This window comes from Theropithecus gelada, chromosome 7a (assembly GCF_003255815.1).
Source record: "Theropithecus gelada isolate Dixy chromosome 7a, Tgel_1.0, whole genome shotgun sequence".
NCBI lineage: Eukaryota > Metazoa > Chordata > Mammalia > Primates > Cercopithecidae > Theropithecus > Theropithecus gelada.
Genome location: NC_037674.1, coordinates 38,910,630 through 38,927,164, shown reverse-complemented (window position 1 = coordinate 38,927,164; position 16,535 = coordinate 38,910,630). Strand labels below are relative to the sequence as shown.

At 38.0% G+C, this 16,535-nt stretch overlaps 1 protein-coding gene across 4 annotated transcripts in view; it reads right to left on the bottom strand.

Moving 5' to 3' along the window:
- Window positions 1–16,535, bottom strand: part of USP3 (ubiquitin specific peptidase 3) — a 94,914-nt gene that overhangs the window by 5,609 nt on the left and 72,770 nt on the right. For all 4 annotated transcript variants that reach the window (XM_025389547.1, XM_025389548.1, XM_025389549.1 and 1 more), the window contains 3 exons: window positions 15,610–15,756; window positions 12,002–12,108; window positions 11,752–11,832 (listed from right to left, as the gene is read on the bottom strand). In XM_025389547.1, the coding sequence (XP_025245332.1) occupies window positions 11,752–11,832; window positions 12,002–12,108; window positions 15,610–15,756 (335 nt within the window). The remainder of the gene's footprint in view (window positions 1–11,751; window positions 11,833–12,001; window positions 12,109–15,609; window positions 15,757–16,535) is intronic.

The following is a 16,535-nucleotide window of genomic DNA, read 5'->3' as shown; positions in this document are numbered from 1 at the left end:
GTTTTAGCTAAAGCAACTAGGTAAGAAAAAAAACATCCAAAATGAAAAGGAAAAAGTATAATTATCTCTGTTGACAGATCACATGATCTCATGTAAAAAACCCTACAGTTACAAAAAAATTAACTGTACCTGAAAGCTATGAAATGTTGCTGAAAGAAATTTTAAGACATAAAGACATCCTGTGTTCATGGATAGGAAGACTCACTATTGATGTCAGTTCTTCCCAACTTCATCTATAGATTCAGTGCAATCTCAAACCAGCAAATTATTTTGTGGATGATGACAAAATTAAAGTTTATTATGGAAAGGCAAAAGACCAAGAATAGCAAATACAACATTGAAGAAGAACAAAATTGAAAGACTGATATTACCCAACTTAACTTATTACAAAGCTATAGTACCAAGACAATGTGCTGGCGAAAGAAAGAAAACAGATCAGTGGAAGAGAATAGAGCACCCAGAAATAGACTCATACAAATATAGTCAACTGCCTTTGACAAAGGAGCAGAGACAATACAATGGAGAATGGATAGTATTTTCAACAAATGGTACTAGAACTGGACATTCACAGGCCAAAAAAAAAAAAAAAAATCTAGACACAGACCTTTTATTCCCTCCACAAAAACTATTAAAATAGATCAAAGGTATAAAACTTTCAGAACATAGGAAAAAATCCAGATGACCTTGGGTTTGGCAATGGCTTTTTAGATGCAACACCAAAGGCATAATCCATGAAAGAAGGATTTATAAGTTTGACTTCATTACAATTAAAAATTTTTGCTCTGTAAAAGATACTGTCAAGAGAATGAAAAGACAGGATACAAAACCAACATACAAAAGTTAGTTGCATTGCTACACACTGACAATGTATTCATTGTTTGTTAGGTATTTCCAAAAAGGAAATTAAGATAATTTCATTTATAGTAGCATCAAAAAGAATAAAATACTTAGGAATACATTTAAGGAGACAAAAGACTTATACCTGAAAACTACAAAACACTGCTGAAATAAAATTTTAAAGACATCCTGCATTCATAGATTGGAAGACTTGATGTTGTTAACATGATTATTACTACCCAAAGCAATCCACAGATTCAGTGCAATTCTTATCAAAATCCCAGTAGAAATTTTTGCAGAAATAGAAAACCCATCCTAAAACTCACATGGACTCTTAAGGAATCCTGAATAGCCAAAACAATTTTGAAAAAGAACAAAAAAGTTATAGGACTCACACTTTTGATTTTAAAACTTACTACAAAGGTACAGTAATCAAACAGTATGGCACTGACATAAGAACAGACATACAGACCAATGAAATAAACTCTTACATATACAGTCAACTGATTTTTGACAAGAATGACAAGACTACTCAATGGGGAAAGGACCATCTTTTCAACAAATGGTGCTGGGGAAACTGGATATCAACATGCAAAAGAAGTTGGACAGTTACACCATATACAAAAATTAAAATAGATCAAAGGTCTGAAACGTTAAGTCTTAAAACTATAAAACTCTTAGAAGAAAACATAGGGAAAAAGCTCCATGACATTAGATTTGGCAATGATTTTGATATGACACCCAAAGCACAGGCAACAAAAGAAAAAATAGATAAGCTGAACTTTATCAAAATTAAAAAATTGTGTATTAAGGGACACTATAAAGAGAAACCACAGAATGGGAGAAAAATATTTGCAAATCATGTATCTGGATAAGGGATTAATGGCCACAATATATGAAGAACTCCTAAAACTCAACAACAAACTGATTCAAAAATGGGCAAAGGACATTAATAGACATATCTCCAAAGAAGCACAAATGACCAATAAACACATAAAAAGATGCTCAACATCACTAATTACTAAACTCAACGACAACAACAAACTGATTCAAAAATGGGGAAAGGACTTTAATAGACTTTTCTACAAAGAGGCACAAATGACCAACAGACACATAAAAAGATGTTCGACACACTAATTACTAGGGAAATGCAAATCAAAACCATAGTGACATACTACTTCACAGTTACTAGGATGGCTGTTATTTAAAAGACAAAAACAAAAGCAGAAAATAACGTGTTAGCTAGAAAGTGGAGAAATTAAAACCATTGTACCAGCCAGGTATGGTGGCTCATGCCTGTAGTCCCAGCACTTTGGGAGGCTGAGGCGGGTAGATCACGAGGTCAGGAGATCGAGACCATCCTCGCTAACATGGTGAAACTCCGTCTCTACTAAAAATACAAAAAATTAGCCGGGCGTGGTGGCAGGTGCCTGTAGTCCCAGCTACTTGGGAGGCTGAGGCAGGAGAATGGCATGATGAACCTGGGAGGTGGTGGTTGCAGTGAGCTGAGATCACACAACTGCACTCCAGCCTGGGCGACAGAGCAAGACTTCATCTCGAAAAAACAAACAAACAAAAAAACCGTTGTACCTTGCTGGTGGGAATGTAAAATGGTATAGCCACTGTGGAAAAATTTGGCAGTAACTCAACAAGTTAAACAGAATTATGATCCAGCAATTCCACTCTTAGGTATATACCCAAAAGAACTGGAAGCAGGAACTCAGATACATGTACACCAGTGTTCATAGCAGCATTATTTGTAATAGCCAAAAGGTGGGAACAACCCAAGTGTCAACAGATGAATGGATGAACAGAATGCAGTCTATACATACAGGAGAATATTAAGCCTCAAAAAGGAAGTAAATTCTGAGATATGCTACAACATGGATGAACCCTGAAAATATGCTAAGTCAATCACAAAGGGATAAGTACAGTATGATTCCACTTAATATGAGGTGCCTAGAATAGACAAAATTCATAGAGTGTAGAGTAAGAGTTACTGAGAATAAGAGAGGAAAAATAATGAGTTACTGTTTAATGGGTACAGAGTTTCTGTTTAGGATGACAGAAATTTTTAGAAGTAGTAATGGTTGTATAATATTCTGGGTATGCTTAATGCCACTGAATTACACACTTAAAACAGTTAAAATGTTACATTTTATTCTATGTATATTTTACGACAATTTTTAAAAAAATTGTTTTAAGAGACAAGGTCTTCCTCTGTCACCCAGCTGGAGTGTAAAATAGCTCACTGCAGCCTCAAATTCCGAGGCTCAAGCAATCCTCCCCAGTAGCTGAGATTACAGGCATGAGCCACTGTGCCTGGCTTTTTTTTTTTTTTTTTTTTTAATAATTGACAATATCTGCTTGAAACTTTCACAGGCAAATAAGAGGGCAGGGAGAATATGATGACTCCGAGATACTGTCACCCCAGCCTCTCCATCCCATTAGCCAGATGGTTGTAAGATTCACCAGCAAGACATTGTTGCCCATGCTACCTAGCCGCACAACACTGAGAAGTAGAAACGCCTCAACAGCAGAGAAGCCTTTTTCCCCTATATTTAACCTGTACAGACCCACTTTCTGAAGGGGTCTCCCCATGTGTGGAAGCATGGGGTCATTCAGAGAGGGCTACTACTGAGTTGGTGGGTGGTATTCTAAATCTCCTTTAGTAACTATTTAGAACCTTTAATTTCAGGAATTTGATACCCTGAGGAGCACTGAGATTACTGAAAGAATGTATCAACATTTCACAGTAACTCATCTGCATTTATGTGAAATGCACATAAATACTAGACTGCTCTCTTGTTCCTTCTCCCTGCCAGGCAAAGCCCCTGCCATCACCCTGCTCCTTTTCTGAAACCAAAGCGCCTCTCACAGCCTCCCTTCCTGTCCTCATCTTCTCTCCAACGCAAAGGAGGTTCTTTATGCCTTCTCCTAGCATCTTCTTGCTTTCCAACATTTTCTTCCTCCCTGCCTTTTTGAGCTGCTTAAACTTACAAGGTGACCATGTAGTGGTCTCCTTGCTGATTGATGCACAATGTGATAATGGAGAGTTAGTCCTTTTCATCTAAGGCCATGTGAGATACCAAAAAGGAATAGACACTGTCAAGTCAGGCCCATAAGATGATTCATAAAGAGGCAATATAAGCTGAGCCTGGTTTTTCAAACCCTCAGTTTAAAAAATGATGGCGCCACCTAACTGCCTTGAGAACCCCTCTCTGTTCTCCGTGCTGTTACAGCCTGCCAAGAGGTGGGGACATCCTCAGGATCCCAGCTGAAGCAGAAGGTAAGGAGACTGTTGTGCCCAGGGGGGCCTCCTGGGGAGTTCCATAAGGAAGTGCTATTATAGTAAACCCTAGTTGGATTAGTAGAGAACAATCTGCGCTACCACTGTCATCTCTTCATGGGTTTTAAAAAGTTTCTTGAGCATCCCTGGAAACCTATGCCTATTTGTAATCCTCAGCCTCCCACAGTGCTGGGATTACAGACATGAGCCACCATTCCCGGCCCTAAAAAAACAACTTTTAAATCACAGTTTTTAAACATAAAATTTCTGAACTACAGTATGTCTGGATGATAAGCTTATAAGGGAAGTGTATGCTCCTCTTTTTACTTTTTTGAGTTTTCTCCAAATTCCTAAATGAATATATGCATAAAGAAAACCATTATTAAAACATATAGGCCAGGCGTAGTGGCTCACGCCTGTAATCCCAGCACTTTGGGAGGCTGAGGTGGGGGACCATTTGAACCTAGGAGTTCAAGACCAGCCTGAGCAAAAGGGCGAAACACTGTGTCTAAAACACATACAAAAAACTGGCAAGCATGGTGGCATGTGCCTGTAGTCCCAGCTACTCAGGAGACTGAGGTGGGAGGATCACTTCAGACTAAGAGGTTAAAGCTGCAGTGAGCCATGATCCTGCCACTGCACTCTAGCCTGGGCAATAGAGTGAGACCTTGTCTTTAAAAAAAAAAACATGGGCCAGGCACAGTGGCTCACACCTGTAATCCTAGCACTTTGGGAGACCGAGGCAGGAGGATCACGAGTTCAGGAGTTTGAGACCAAACCAATATGGTGAAACCCTGTCTCTACTAAAAATACAAAAAAAAAAAAAAAAAAATTAGCTGGGTGTGGTGGCGTGCACCCGTAGTCCCAGCTACTCAGGAGGCTGAGGAAGAAGAATCGCTTGAACCCAGAGGTGGAGGTTGCAGTGAGCCAAGATTGCACCACTGCACTCCAGCCTGGGCAACACAGCAAGACTCCATCTTAAAAAAAAAACCACACACACACACACACACACACACAAAACCAACACACACATACATATAAACGCATGAACACATATTTCTTTAAGAGGAAGACTATCTGATATAACATACCCTTAAACATTCAGATTTGGCAACTATTTTAACTATTTGAAAAGCCTGAATGACCCTGAAATGTACTTCAGTTCAATATTTTGCAGCAGCATGAGTGTGAATTTCACCTCAGAGCTCACATGTGGAAGCGAATCATATGGCCGGTAAAGAGTCTATTAGCAACCAGGCATGGTGGCTTACGCCTGTCATCCCAGCACTTTGGGAGGCCGAGGCAGGCAGATCACTTGAGGTCAGGAGTCCAAGACCAGCCTGGCCAACATGATGAACCCCATCTCTACTAAGTACAAAAATTAGCTGGGCATGGTGGTACGTGCCTGCAATTCCAGCTACTCAGGAGGCTGAGACAGCAGAATTGCTTAAACCTGGAGGTTGCAGTGAGCCAAGATCGTGCCACTGCACTCTAGCCTGCATGACAGAGCAACACTCCATCTCAAAAACATAAATAAATAAAAGAATCTACTAGCTAGTAAATAAAAGAATCTAGTAGCTATCCAGTGTTCACAATTCAGTAAGGATCTGAGGAAGCTGCTTAATGTTTCATTTGTACTTTACCGCATTTCCTAAAAGAAAAAATAAATATATACTTATATAAATATTAAAATAATATATAAGTATATATGCTTATAATATATTCATATATATATATATATGCATACCAGTTTCTGAAACTCTTAAGATTCTCAAAGATTTCAGGGCATATATTTCACAACTGTCAGTCTTCCACATGATATAAACTGTTAAAATAGCATCTCTATGGAAAGCAGAAAATAAAGCTAGTTTGTTGAAGTTATTAGATCAACTTTATATACTATATAAATTTAATTTAGCAAAGCAGTAGTTTGGAATTATACATTAAGTTAATATGCATTTTTTACTCTCCCCCAAGTAGGTATTATAAAGGTGATACACACTGGTTAAAACAAATGAAAAAATAATTCAGTTCCATTTCCCTCCTGAATCTCACTTCCCTGAGATAATCACTGTGAACAGCACAGTGTATGCTGTTTAAGAATTTTAGCACCCATATGTTTTTTATCTTACACAAATGGAATTATTCCACACACATACTTCCATGGACAGTTTTTTACTACACAATATTTTGTAGCTATGTTTCTATGGCGTAGTTATTGGTCAACTTTATCTTTCTTAATTGTCACATAATACAATTTATTAAACCAGTGCCCTACTGGTGAACATTTAAATTGTTTGATTTTTTTTCAATAACAAAGAGTGTTTCAATTAAAATCTTTTACACATATTATTGTCCACCCTTGTAAGTGAAATTAGTATGTCTAAGGAAATGCTTATTAAAAATGGTGATCACTACCCTCCAAAAACAATCATGCCAATTTATACTAACACCAACACGAGTGTCCTCTTCCACTGACATCCATCTTTATCCTTTTCATCAATCTTGTTTTACTTACATTTTCTTGAATATGAGGATTAACACTTTTTAGATGTTATAATGATCATTTATATCTTACTCATGTACTCTGCCCAAGTCACCTTTTTCATATACGTCCAAATATTTGTCTCAAGTTTATCATCTCTTTTCCACTTTGTCTATGGTCTTTTACCATTGCTCAATTATATTTATGAAGCATTTCCCATTATAGGTTCTGGCTTAGAAAGATTTCCCCTATGACAAGATCATAAAGATGCTTTCCTACAGTGTCCTGTGGTTTTATGTTTCATATTTAAATACTGAAACCTCAAATTAGGGAAAGGATATGAGGCAGGGAGGAAATCAGTGTTTTCCCAAATTAATTTTCATTAACACTAACACCATTTATTGCCTAATTTCTTATTCGTCCCACTGATTTGACATTCTTTGGCATATTGTAAATTTCCATAAATATTTTACATTAGCACCTGCTCTAGATTCGTAGTTCTAGGACATTTCCTATCCCATTGCTATGTTTCTACCTTACTTTCATTTTAAAAACTTCTTTAACTCCTCTTGAGAATTTCTACTTACAGAGGAATTTTTTAATAAATTAGAATAGATGTAGGGAGTAATTTCGGAGAAAATGGACATTTCTGCAATATTGGGTCTTCCCATCCAAGAATATGATGTGGCTCTTTTTATTCAGGCTTTATCTGTCCTTTTATAATGTTTTACTAAAGTACTGCATATTCCTTATTAAATTTATTAAGTACTTTTGAGTTTTTATTGCTACTGTGAATAGATTATTCTGCTATGTACAGAAAATCAGCTGCCTTTTTGCCTAAACTTTTTAGCTCCATGTTTAGAACATATTTATCAAAGTATTACAAAGTATTACTTGTGTTTGATTTTTTTAAAATTGAGGGCTTCTAGAAAAGCAGGTGTCCTCCTGCCCAGTCTCAACTCTCCATGACAATAGTTAATATTTCTTGTAATTTTCCAACTGATTCTCCTGAAATATTCTAGGTATATAATCAGTCTGTCTGCAAATGTTAATAATTTGGTCATTCTTCTTCTATAATTTATTCTTATTTCTTTTCCTAGTTTATTGCCTTGTTTTTCCAGAAGACGTCTGAGCAGTATTTCAGTAGGTCTCTTGGCTTATTTCCGGCCTTAATGGAAAATCATCAGTGCTTCACCAGTGTGATGATCACTGATAGCTGTTAATAATTGTCATCAAGTTAACATTTCTATTCCTAATAAAAGTTTTTTCTTCTCTTTGTTTTTGAGACAGAGTCTCACTGTGTTGTCGAGGCTGGAGTGCAGTGGCACGATCTCGGCTCTCTGCAACCTCTGCCTCCCGGGTTCAAGCCATTATTCTGCCTCGGCCTCCCGAGGAGCTGGGACTACAGGCACATGCCACCATACGTGGCTAATTTGTGTATTTTTAGTAGAGATGGGGTTTCTCCACATTGGTCAGGGCTGGTCTCGAACTCCTAGCCTCAAGTGATCCACCCGCCTTGGCCTCCCAAAGTGCTGGGACTACACTGCGCCCACCCCTTTATTCTCCTTTTAATCAGTAATGGATTTGGGATTTTATCGGTATCTTATTTGGACATTTTTGGTTTTTTTTTTTTTTTTTTTTTTTTTTGGAGACAGGGTCTCACTCTCTCACCCAGGCTTAAAGTACAGGAGCAGTGAAGGCTCAATGCAGCCTCCAACTCCTGGGCTCAAGTGATCCTCCTTGCCTAAGCCTCTCAAGAAGCTGGGATTATAGGCATATACCACCATGCCCAATTAATTTTTCTTATTATTATATTATTTATTTATATATTTAGAGACAGAGTCTCACTGTGTCACCAGGCTGGAGTGCGGTGGCACGATCTCGGCTCACTGCAAGCTCTGACTCCATGGTTCAAGTTATTTTGCTGCGTCAGCCTCCTGAAGGAGCAGCTGGGATTACAGGCACTTGCCACCACGTCCAGCTAATTTTTGTATTTTTAGTAGAGACAGGGTTTCACCATGTTGGCCAGGATGGTCTCGATCTCCTGACCTCGTGATCAGCCTGCCTCGGCCTCCAAAAGTGCGGGGATTACAGGCGTGAGCCACCATGCCTGGCCTTCTTATTTTTGTTTGGTACAGACAGGGTCTCACTATGTTGCCCAGGCTGGTCTCAAACTCCTGGGATCAAGCAATGCTCCCATCTTAGCCTTCCAAAGTGCTAGGATTACAGGCATAAACCACTATGCCCAGGCATTTGGCCTATTAGAGCATTTTCATTTGTTTTCACCTAATTATATTTCTAGTATTAAATCAGTCCTATTTGATCTCTGTATATTATTGTTTTAGTACACTACTGAGTTGTATTTGCTAATACTTTATTTAGGATTTTTCGATCTATAATATAAGTGAGATCAAGCTATATTTTCTTTTTCATGGTATCTTTGTCAGGTTTCAGAACTGGGGTTATTTAATGCCTTTTGCAATATGCATATTTTTAGTAAACTTCAAATTATTTAAGTTATTTAAGATGGGTCTTTCTCACCATGACTTTTGCTTTTTAAAGGAAAACTAAGCTTAACAATTACAAATCCAAAAAGTACACAAGTAGTTCTTGTCAAGTGGACTAAAAACATGTAGAAGACTTACTAGGTAATCACAAGTCTCCATTTCCAGTAAACAAAGAAAGGTCTATGAGTCAAGTGAAGTCCATGACATTCTGGATGTCCAAGAGAAGTGCCCTTAATTGATAAGGGTGGTCAACAAAAACACAATGAGGAGGTACCAGACCCTGTCATGGACTTTTTAAAGCCAACAGTAAGCTCTTAAATAAAAATCAAGCCTGAGGATTCAAACAAAAGCCAGCTGATATTACAGGAAACGCTTTTCCGGCCAAACCCTAAACTACTTAGGATGGTCTGGGCCCCCTGAAGCTAACACCAATCACATCAGAGTTCAAGGATTCTGTGCCAAGGACAATACTCCCTGGGATGCAAGGCGGATGCCACTTGCCACTTCTGTTGTTTGGAGAATAATCGGCCATCTATAAGCTGTGTCATGCACTCTCCTCCTGGATGGGCTCAAGAAGTGAGACTCTGCTTGGTATTCAAGTATTCTGGGATAAGTCATAACTGAAATGTTACGAAAGTCAACAAGAACCACATATAGAACCAACTCAGAATGAGGGAAACAACACAGAAGGAAGGAAGGAAAGAAGCCTAAACAAACTAGTGTCTCTGAGTCTTCTAGCCAAAGATCATCTGGATTTACTAAGTTTTGTTAAATATCAGAAAGTACTGTTCAGGCTGGGTGCGGTGGCTCATGTCTGTAATCCCAGCACTTTAGGAAGCCAAGGTGGGCGAATCACTTGAGGTTAGGAGTTGAAGACCAGCCTAGCCAACATGGCAAAACCTCGTCTCTACTAAAAATACAAAAATTAGCCAGGCGTGGTGGCATGCACCTGTAGTCCCAGCTACTCAGGAGGCTGAACCAGGAGAATCGTTGAACGTGGGAGGTGGAGGTTGCAGTGAGCCAAGATCGCACCACTGCACTCCAGCCTGGGCGACAGAGCAAGACTCAGTCTCAAAAAAAAACAAACCACAAAAAAACAAAAAGTATTGTTCAGATATATATCCATGTATATATAGTGAGGAACAGTTTTTAAACTAACGTGATTAGTACTGTTCTTACTGAAGAGTTTATAAAATGATATAGTTTGAGGCTAATTCCTTTAATTCTCACTGACTTCCACTGTAAATAACCAGGTATTTATGATTAAGTTAGCTTGTATTCACATGCCCTAGATATAAAGAGAAAATGTGTGATATTTGACAATATCAAGCATACTGTGAATTTTCTTAATCTCAAATAGGCCAAAAACAGTTTTGGAGCCACATACTATAGCCATATATTTTGCAGAGAAGTGGAGTGGGGCTTTTTCTTCTGTATTCCTGTTATGGAGACAATCAACACTGGTCGTGCAGGTAAGGAACACACTAAGCGCATCCACAAAATGTTTCATATAGAGTTGTTCCGGTTCCTTACTGGAGTGTAGTCTAGTCATCCCACGTATCATCTGATGGATTTTTAGAAACTGCCTGAGCAACAGTGCTACAAGTGTCTGAGACCTCTGCTGCTTCTAACAAGCCAAATGCCTCACATTACACAGAATGCCAGTAACGCAGAGAAGCCTGGCCCTTCTCCAACAGAAAGTTTTATTTCCACTAGGATAATGTGATTCTAGAGTAGTGCTGTCTAACGCAGGAGCCCCCTACTAGCCCCTGTGGTTTCTGAGCACATGTGGTTCAAGTGTGATTAAGCAACAGAATTTTAAATTTTAATTAATAGCTACATGACTCATGGTTATCATATTGGACAGTGCAGTTTTGCAATAAAAAAACCATCATGACAATACTCCCTAAAATAGAGAAAAGAGAATTACTTTTAGTGAACATACAAGTCAGAATAGAAACTGTTAGCTTCAGTGTAGAGTTTCTGATAAAATACAGACTCGGCCCTCTTTTGTCTATCCTAGCTTTTTCTTTATATAACTAGCAAGAACAATTAGCCATTTTAATTGTGACCTGTGTGTACACTTATGGTCTACGATAAAATTTTAAGTAAGGTCTTCTGCCTTGATTACAGTAGCTAGTATTCATCAAGGAAAAAATATGTTCAAATCTCCCTAAATAAATGTGAATTTTAACAGTCTTAAAAGCAGGGCCTCAGGCTTAAGCAGCAGTTACATCATCCAGAGATTTCTCAAACTATTTGACAACAATACATAATACCATAATTTATAAGACTCTGCTGAGTATTTTCTTCCTATAGATGCTAGTGGGATAACCACAGAATAACTTCTGTTTCATTTGGTCAGAAAAACTTCTGCTACAGACCTTCTATTTTAAAGTCAGTATTAAAAAGAAGAAAAAAATGAGAAATATTTTATGCTTCACACAATATCTTATGGCAGACATTCTTATTCAGTAACATTCTGGAGGGTAGGAAAAGACATTCAAGTTTGACTTTTAAGTTATAACACAGATTTATTAAGGATATTAACCACATAGCACATATAGATGAAACTTATCAATCTATTCCATTATTTAAAGAAAAAATATTTTAGAACATTCAAGTATCTTTACCTCGTAATGAACAAACTGGTCCATTTTCTTGATTCTTAGAGCGCTTACTTCTGAACTGACTTGGAATATCTAATGAAAGGTCTTAAAAGGAGAGATAAGTAAATAAAGAGCTGTTAAAGGCATATATGTCTACTCAAAAATAATTTCACAAACTGATGTATTTCTAGGTTTCTCTTTACACTTATTTTTTGAAGGAAATATTAAAATTATTTTAATAAAATATTATATATCCACATGCCACATAACTTACCTAGGAATGGATCAAACTTTCTAGATTCTGTCCCACATATGAGGCAGTTAACCTCATTTTGGAGAATGCCTCCGAATATAGCCGTGACAACAGTAGATGCTCCATTTCTAAACAAAATCACCATATAGGAAAATATCTCAGTAAGAAGCCATCTCTTTGACACTTAAAAAACTACAAATATTTGTTAAAGCCCTACAGATGACTCCCTTTGAGGGAATATTTAAATCATTTATTTCTAAGTTAAAAAATAATATAAAAATTTCAAAACCATAGACACATACTAAATAAAAGGTTTAAGCCACTGACCTCCCCCAATGCCTTCATCCAATCCCACTACTTTCCCCAAGAGTAACTAACACTGGCCATTTGCTATCATAACAGATCACATGCATGACTCTGCACAGGGCGACATGACTCCTTCCATTCCCTCCCCGGGTTAGGCCTCAAAAGGAAGAAACTGCCTTGTATTGGAATCTTTGCAAGGCCTTTCATATTTCACAGGGAACTCTCACAATTACTTGACTTTGAACATCCTTGATCTGAGATAGTTTTAGAGTTTTTATACAGCCATCTGTCAGATTTGGGGAAAAGGAAGTAAAGGAATTTAATACAGATTTAGTAATTACTGCTGTAAGCAGGACTTCACAATTGAAAGTGCTGGATATTACTGTCAAAAACACTTTTTAAAAAGCTCAATACTGCAAATAATTTCCTTGTGGAGATGAAGAATATACTGTTTTAAGAACAATTTTCAAAACCATCTGCCCTGATGTTACTTAACCTTTTCATGCCTCTGCTCCATCAAATATAAAACAGGAATACAGAAGAGCACCCACCACAGAGGCCCAGTGTGGAGACGAGAGAGTTGTGTATGTGAAGTGCTTTTAGAAGAGTACTTACCAAAAATAAAGCACTTAAAGTGTTTGCCACTATTTTATTCGTATGAAGTCAGATTACACCTGCTTCTTGCTTTTATGTTTTTCCCTGAGTGTGTATCTTAAACAGGTACCTCATTCTTCCTGACAGCTACATGGTGTGTCAGAGTATGGACATACAACGGAAGCAAGAACCACCGAGGAAGTGTACCAGTGAGAGCTGGAGTAGCAGGCACTTATTATAGCACTTACTACACGCAGGCTCCATTCCAAGCACATTCTTTCCATCTATTCAATCAATTAATCTTCACAACACATCAGAAAGGTAGCTACTGTTAGCCCCATGTTGTAGATGAGGACGCTGAGGTTAAGTTGGCCCAAGGTCATACAGCTGGCCTGGCCTGAATATCTGCTCTAACATGGCTCTTTCTCTTAATTTAACCAATATAGTATTAGTGGGTATTGAGGTAGTTTCAATTGTTTGCTATCATTAGTAGTACTACATGTCTATTAGCCTTCGTGCACTTATGGAGTTACTTGAGCCAATACACACTCTTTTTTGCTAACAGCAATATAATGTGGTTTCTGTCACTTGAATCAATTACTCCTAAAACACTGAACTGTATTTTCTAGGCCACTTTAAGTTAAACCTACTGCAATGATGACAAAACCTACTCAAACAATTCTATTTGAAAAGTCTGATTCCTTTTCTAGGAAAAGGCTTCATTCTTTTACTGGCAAAATAAATAGGCTGTAACTTTATTATTACTTTTTAAAGTATTGTTTGTAAGACATACTGTCTTAATAAGTTTTTTTTTTTTAAGATGGCATTGGGGAAGAAGCATTGGGAGCTGTAGGATCTAGTGGCCATTTCAGGTTTAATATCTGTGTCACTAAAAAAGTACATAGCAAAAAAAAAAAAAATCCTGCTGAAAATGAAGGGACTCTAACTGACCCTTTCATGCTGATGTTCACTTACAAGGTTGCCTTTAATTAAAATGGAAACTGCTTCATTAAGAATTACATTTAGACTCAATGTAGTTCTTCCTTATAATCACTTCCTCTGAGAAATGGATACTAATCAAGTTTTTAGCTGCCTGACCTGTTTCACATTAAGTTTCATACATACCATGACTTAATATTCAAAATCAGTTTCATTTAGTATAACCACAAATGTTTAAATATTGAATACTTGGATAGGCTCTTATAATTCTAGGGTCCTTTAACTGGCACGAATGATTTTCTATGTACTATAAAAATCACATCTACCACTTACTTCCATGCCACCATCCTCACCTTCACCTTCAGCAGGGGTAGGTGTGTGTGTGCACAAGTCAACAAAGACATTACACAAGAGAACCTTTTTCAAGTTGTAGCAAATATTCTTAGATCCTGAAATGGCTTCTCCAATGCACTGAACGAAATCTGAATTTTTAATATTTGATAATGTTTGGTTTCTGTCCCTAACTCAGTAATGAAACTTGCAATTCCTAATCTTTAAAATGTCATGAAAAGGGATAGATTAATACTGAAAACTCATGAGGCACTAAAAGAACATTCTATGAGTATTACACAGTGTGATTCCACAGGGTGCCCCGGGCATCATGTAAAATCATAAAGACATATACCCTCTCTCACCTCACACAGCCTATCCATGATAGAGCCCACCTTCAATATCCTTTGTGGATGAATATGCCATGATAAAATACAAAACAATTTTTCATTTAATACTTTTTAATTTGGTGCTAGCAGGAAGCACAATTCTCCCAGGTCACAGGTCCTTCCCTTTCTATATTGTATTCTAATTGGAATCACAGCTACTAGGACCTAGAGGGACAGTCATTTTGAGAAGTATGGCAATTCACATTGGTTGCCGTTTCTAACACTGCTTGGTGAGCTATCAGCCTGCTTTGCCATTGAAAAGAAGTAGTCCCACTGCATCCGATTCATGGACTGCCAGGCAATACTACAATGACACCTACATGTTACTCACTCTTTTCTTTCTTTCTGGGGGGAGTTTGTCTTCTTGTAAATCTCTCCCATGTAGCTCAATAGTGGTGAAACTTTTCAAAACATTTGAACAAAGGAGGCTACAACTGACCAAAATCCAGGCTAAAAGAACAGTAAATCTTCCCTTCTTCACGCAAAATAAGTGTTCTGATCTCAGTGTATATTTGTGGGCTACTAGTACATGGGAAAGCAATCCAAAAAACTTTGTTTTATTCATATTGAGAAGCAAGAAAAACTTCTGAGAACTTACAAATGCCTCGACTTCATTAAAGAACAGATAAACTTTAGGAAAGTTCAAGTCCATAATGAAGCTTTAGGAAAGTTCACATTCGAAATGTTTTAAGCTTTTGTTTTTAGTGAACAAATATTATTTTTGTATATGAAAATTAAGTCTCCTGCCCATCATTCAATATATTTGGAGGAAATCTTTTAAATGCTAAACTGTACAAATATTGTACAAATATTTTCTATTTTTTCAAGATTTAAAATAATCTATACCAAGTAATCACAGTCAGAACTAAATCAGGATGCAAATACAAGATGCCTCTGGTCTGGAAGCAAGAGGCATGTGCTAGTTCACTGGGTCACAAAGTTCAAGAGCATGAAAAGTTCCAGCAAATGTCCAGGAAACCCCTCCACCTTCTGTTATAAATCCAACACACAGTTAATACCAACAGAAATGTCTAAGGCCCTCCTAAAAAACAGAAGGAAACGAAATCTTACATGCAACACTTGTTACTTGCAGATAGAGTAGAATTCTCCTGCAGAATTGCTGAGCGGGAAACACCATTGAAACCGCCCTGGAGTTCCAAGTGTAGGTGGTCCAAAAGGTAGCGCATGAATTCATGGGCGTCTTGCTGTTGATAGCCCCTAAAGCAAACAGAAACGGTCACTTATAAGGCTGGGGGGAAGGGCTCTGTGTGCCCAGCCACACCAGCAAGAGGCCAAGGCGTGGGAAAGGACGGCAGCCCCATGCTCACAAGCACAGCGAGGTTTCCTCACCTTCATGCCCGCAAGCTCTACAGGTAACAGAATTTCTCTTCAAGAATGAATTCTGCTTAAAGATAGGTTTGAAAACCAAAAAATATTAGAGCTAATTGGACTTGCAATGATCTCCCCACTTCAGAGGTGAGGAAATTGTGGAGGTGGGGGGGCGGTATATGACTTCCCCAAAGTCCTACAGCAAGACAGTAACAGAGATGGGACTACACCTGTGTTTCCTGGTGGACTCTGACTCTTCGCCCTGCCCACATAACCTCTCTAGAAGATGCTCCAATGTCACAGCTTCACCTCTTACCCTCACTAGAAAATCAGGTGTGAACCACTACTATAAAAAAGGAGAATTTAAAATTATTAATGACTCCTTAGATTGAAAGATACTAATTTTTAAACACTGGCTGAAAGGAAGAAAAACTTCACTGAAAGAGTTAAAGATGTCTAACCTTCTCTACCTGCATCCTAATTTCTGACTTAAGACATCTTTTAAATAAATAAATACTTTTAAAAAATGCATTGGCGGGGGGCGGAGCAAGATGGCCGAATAGGAACAGCTCCAGTCTCCAACTCCCAGCGCGAGCGACACAGAAGACCGGTGATTTCTGCATTTTCAACTGAGGTACTGGGTTCATCTCACTGGGGAGTGCCGGACG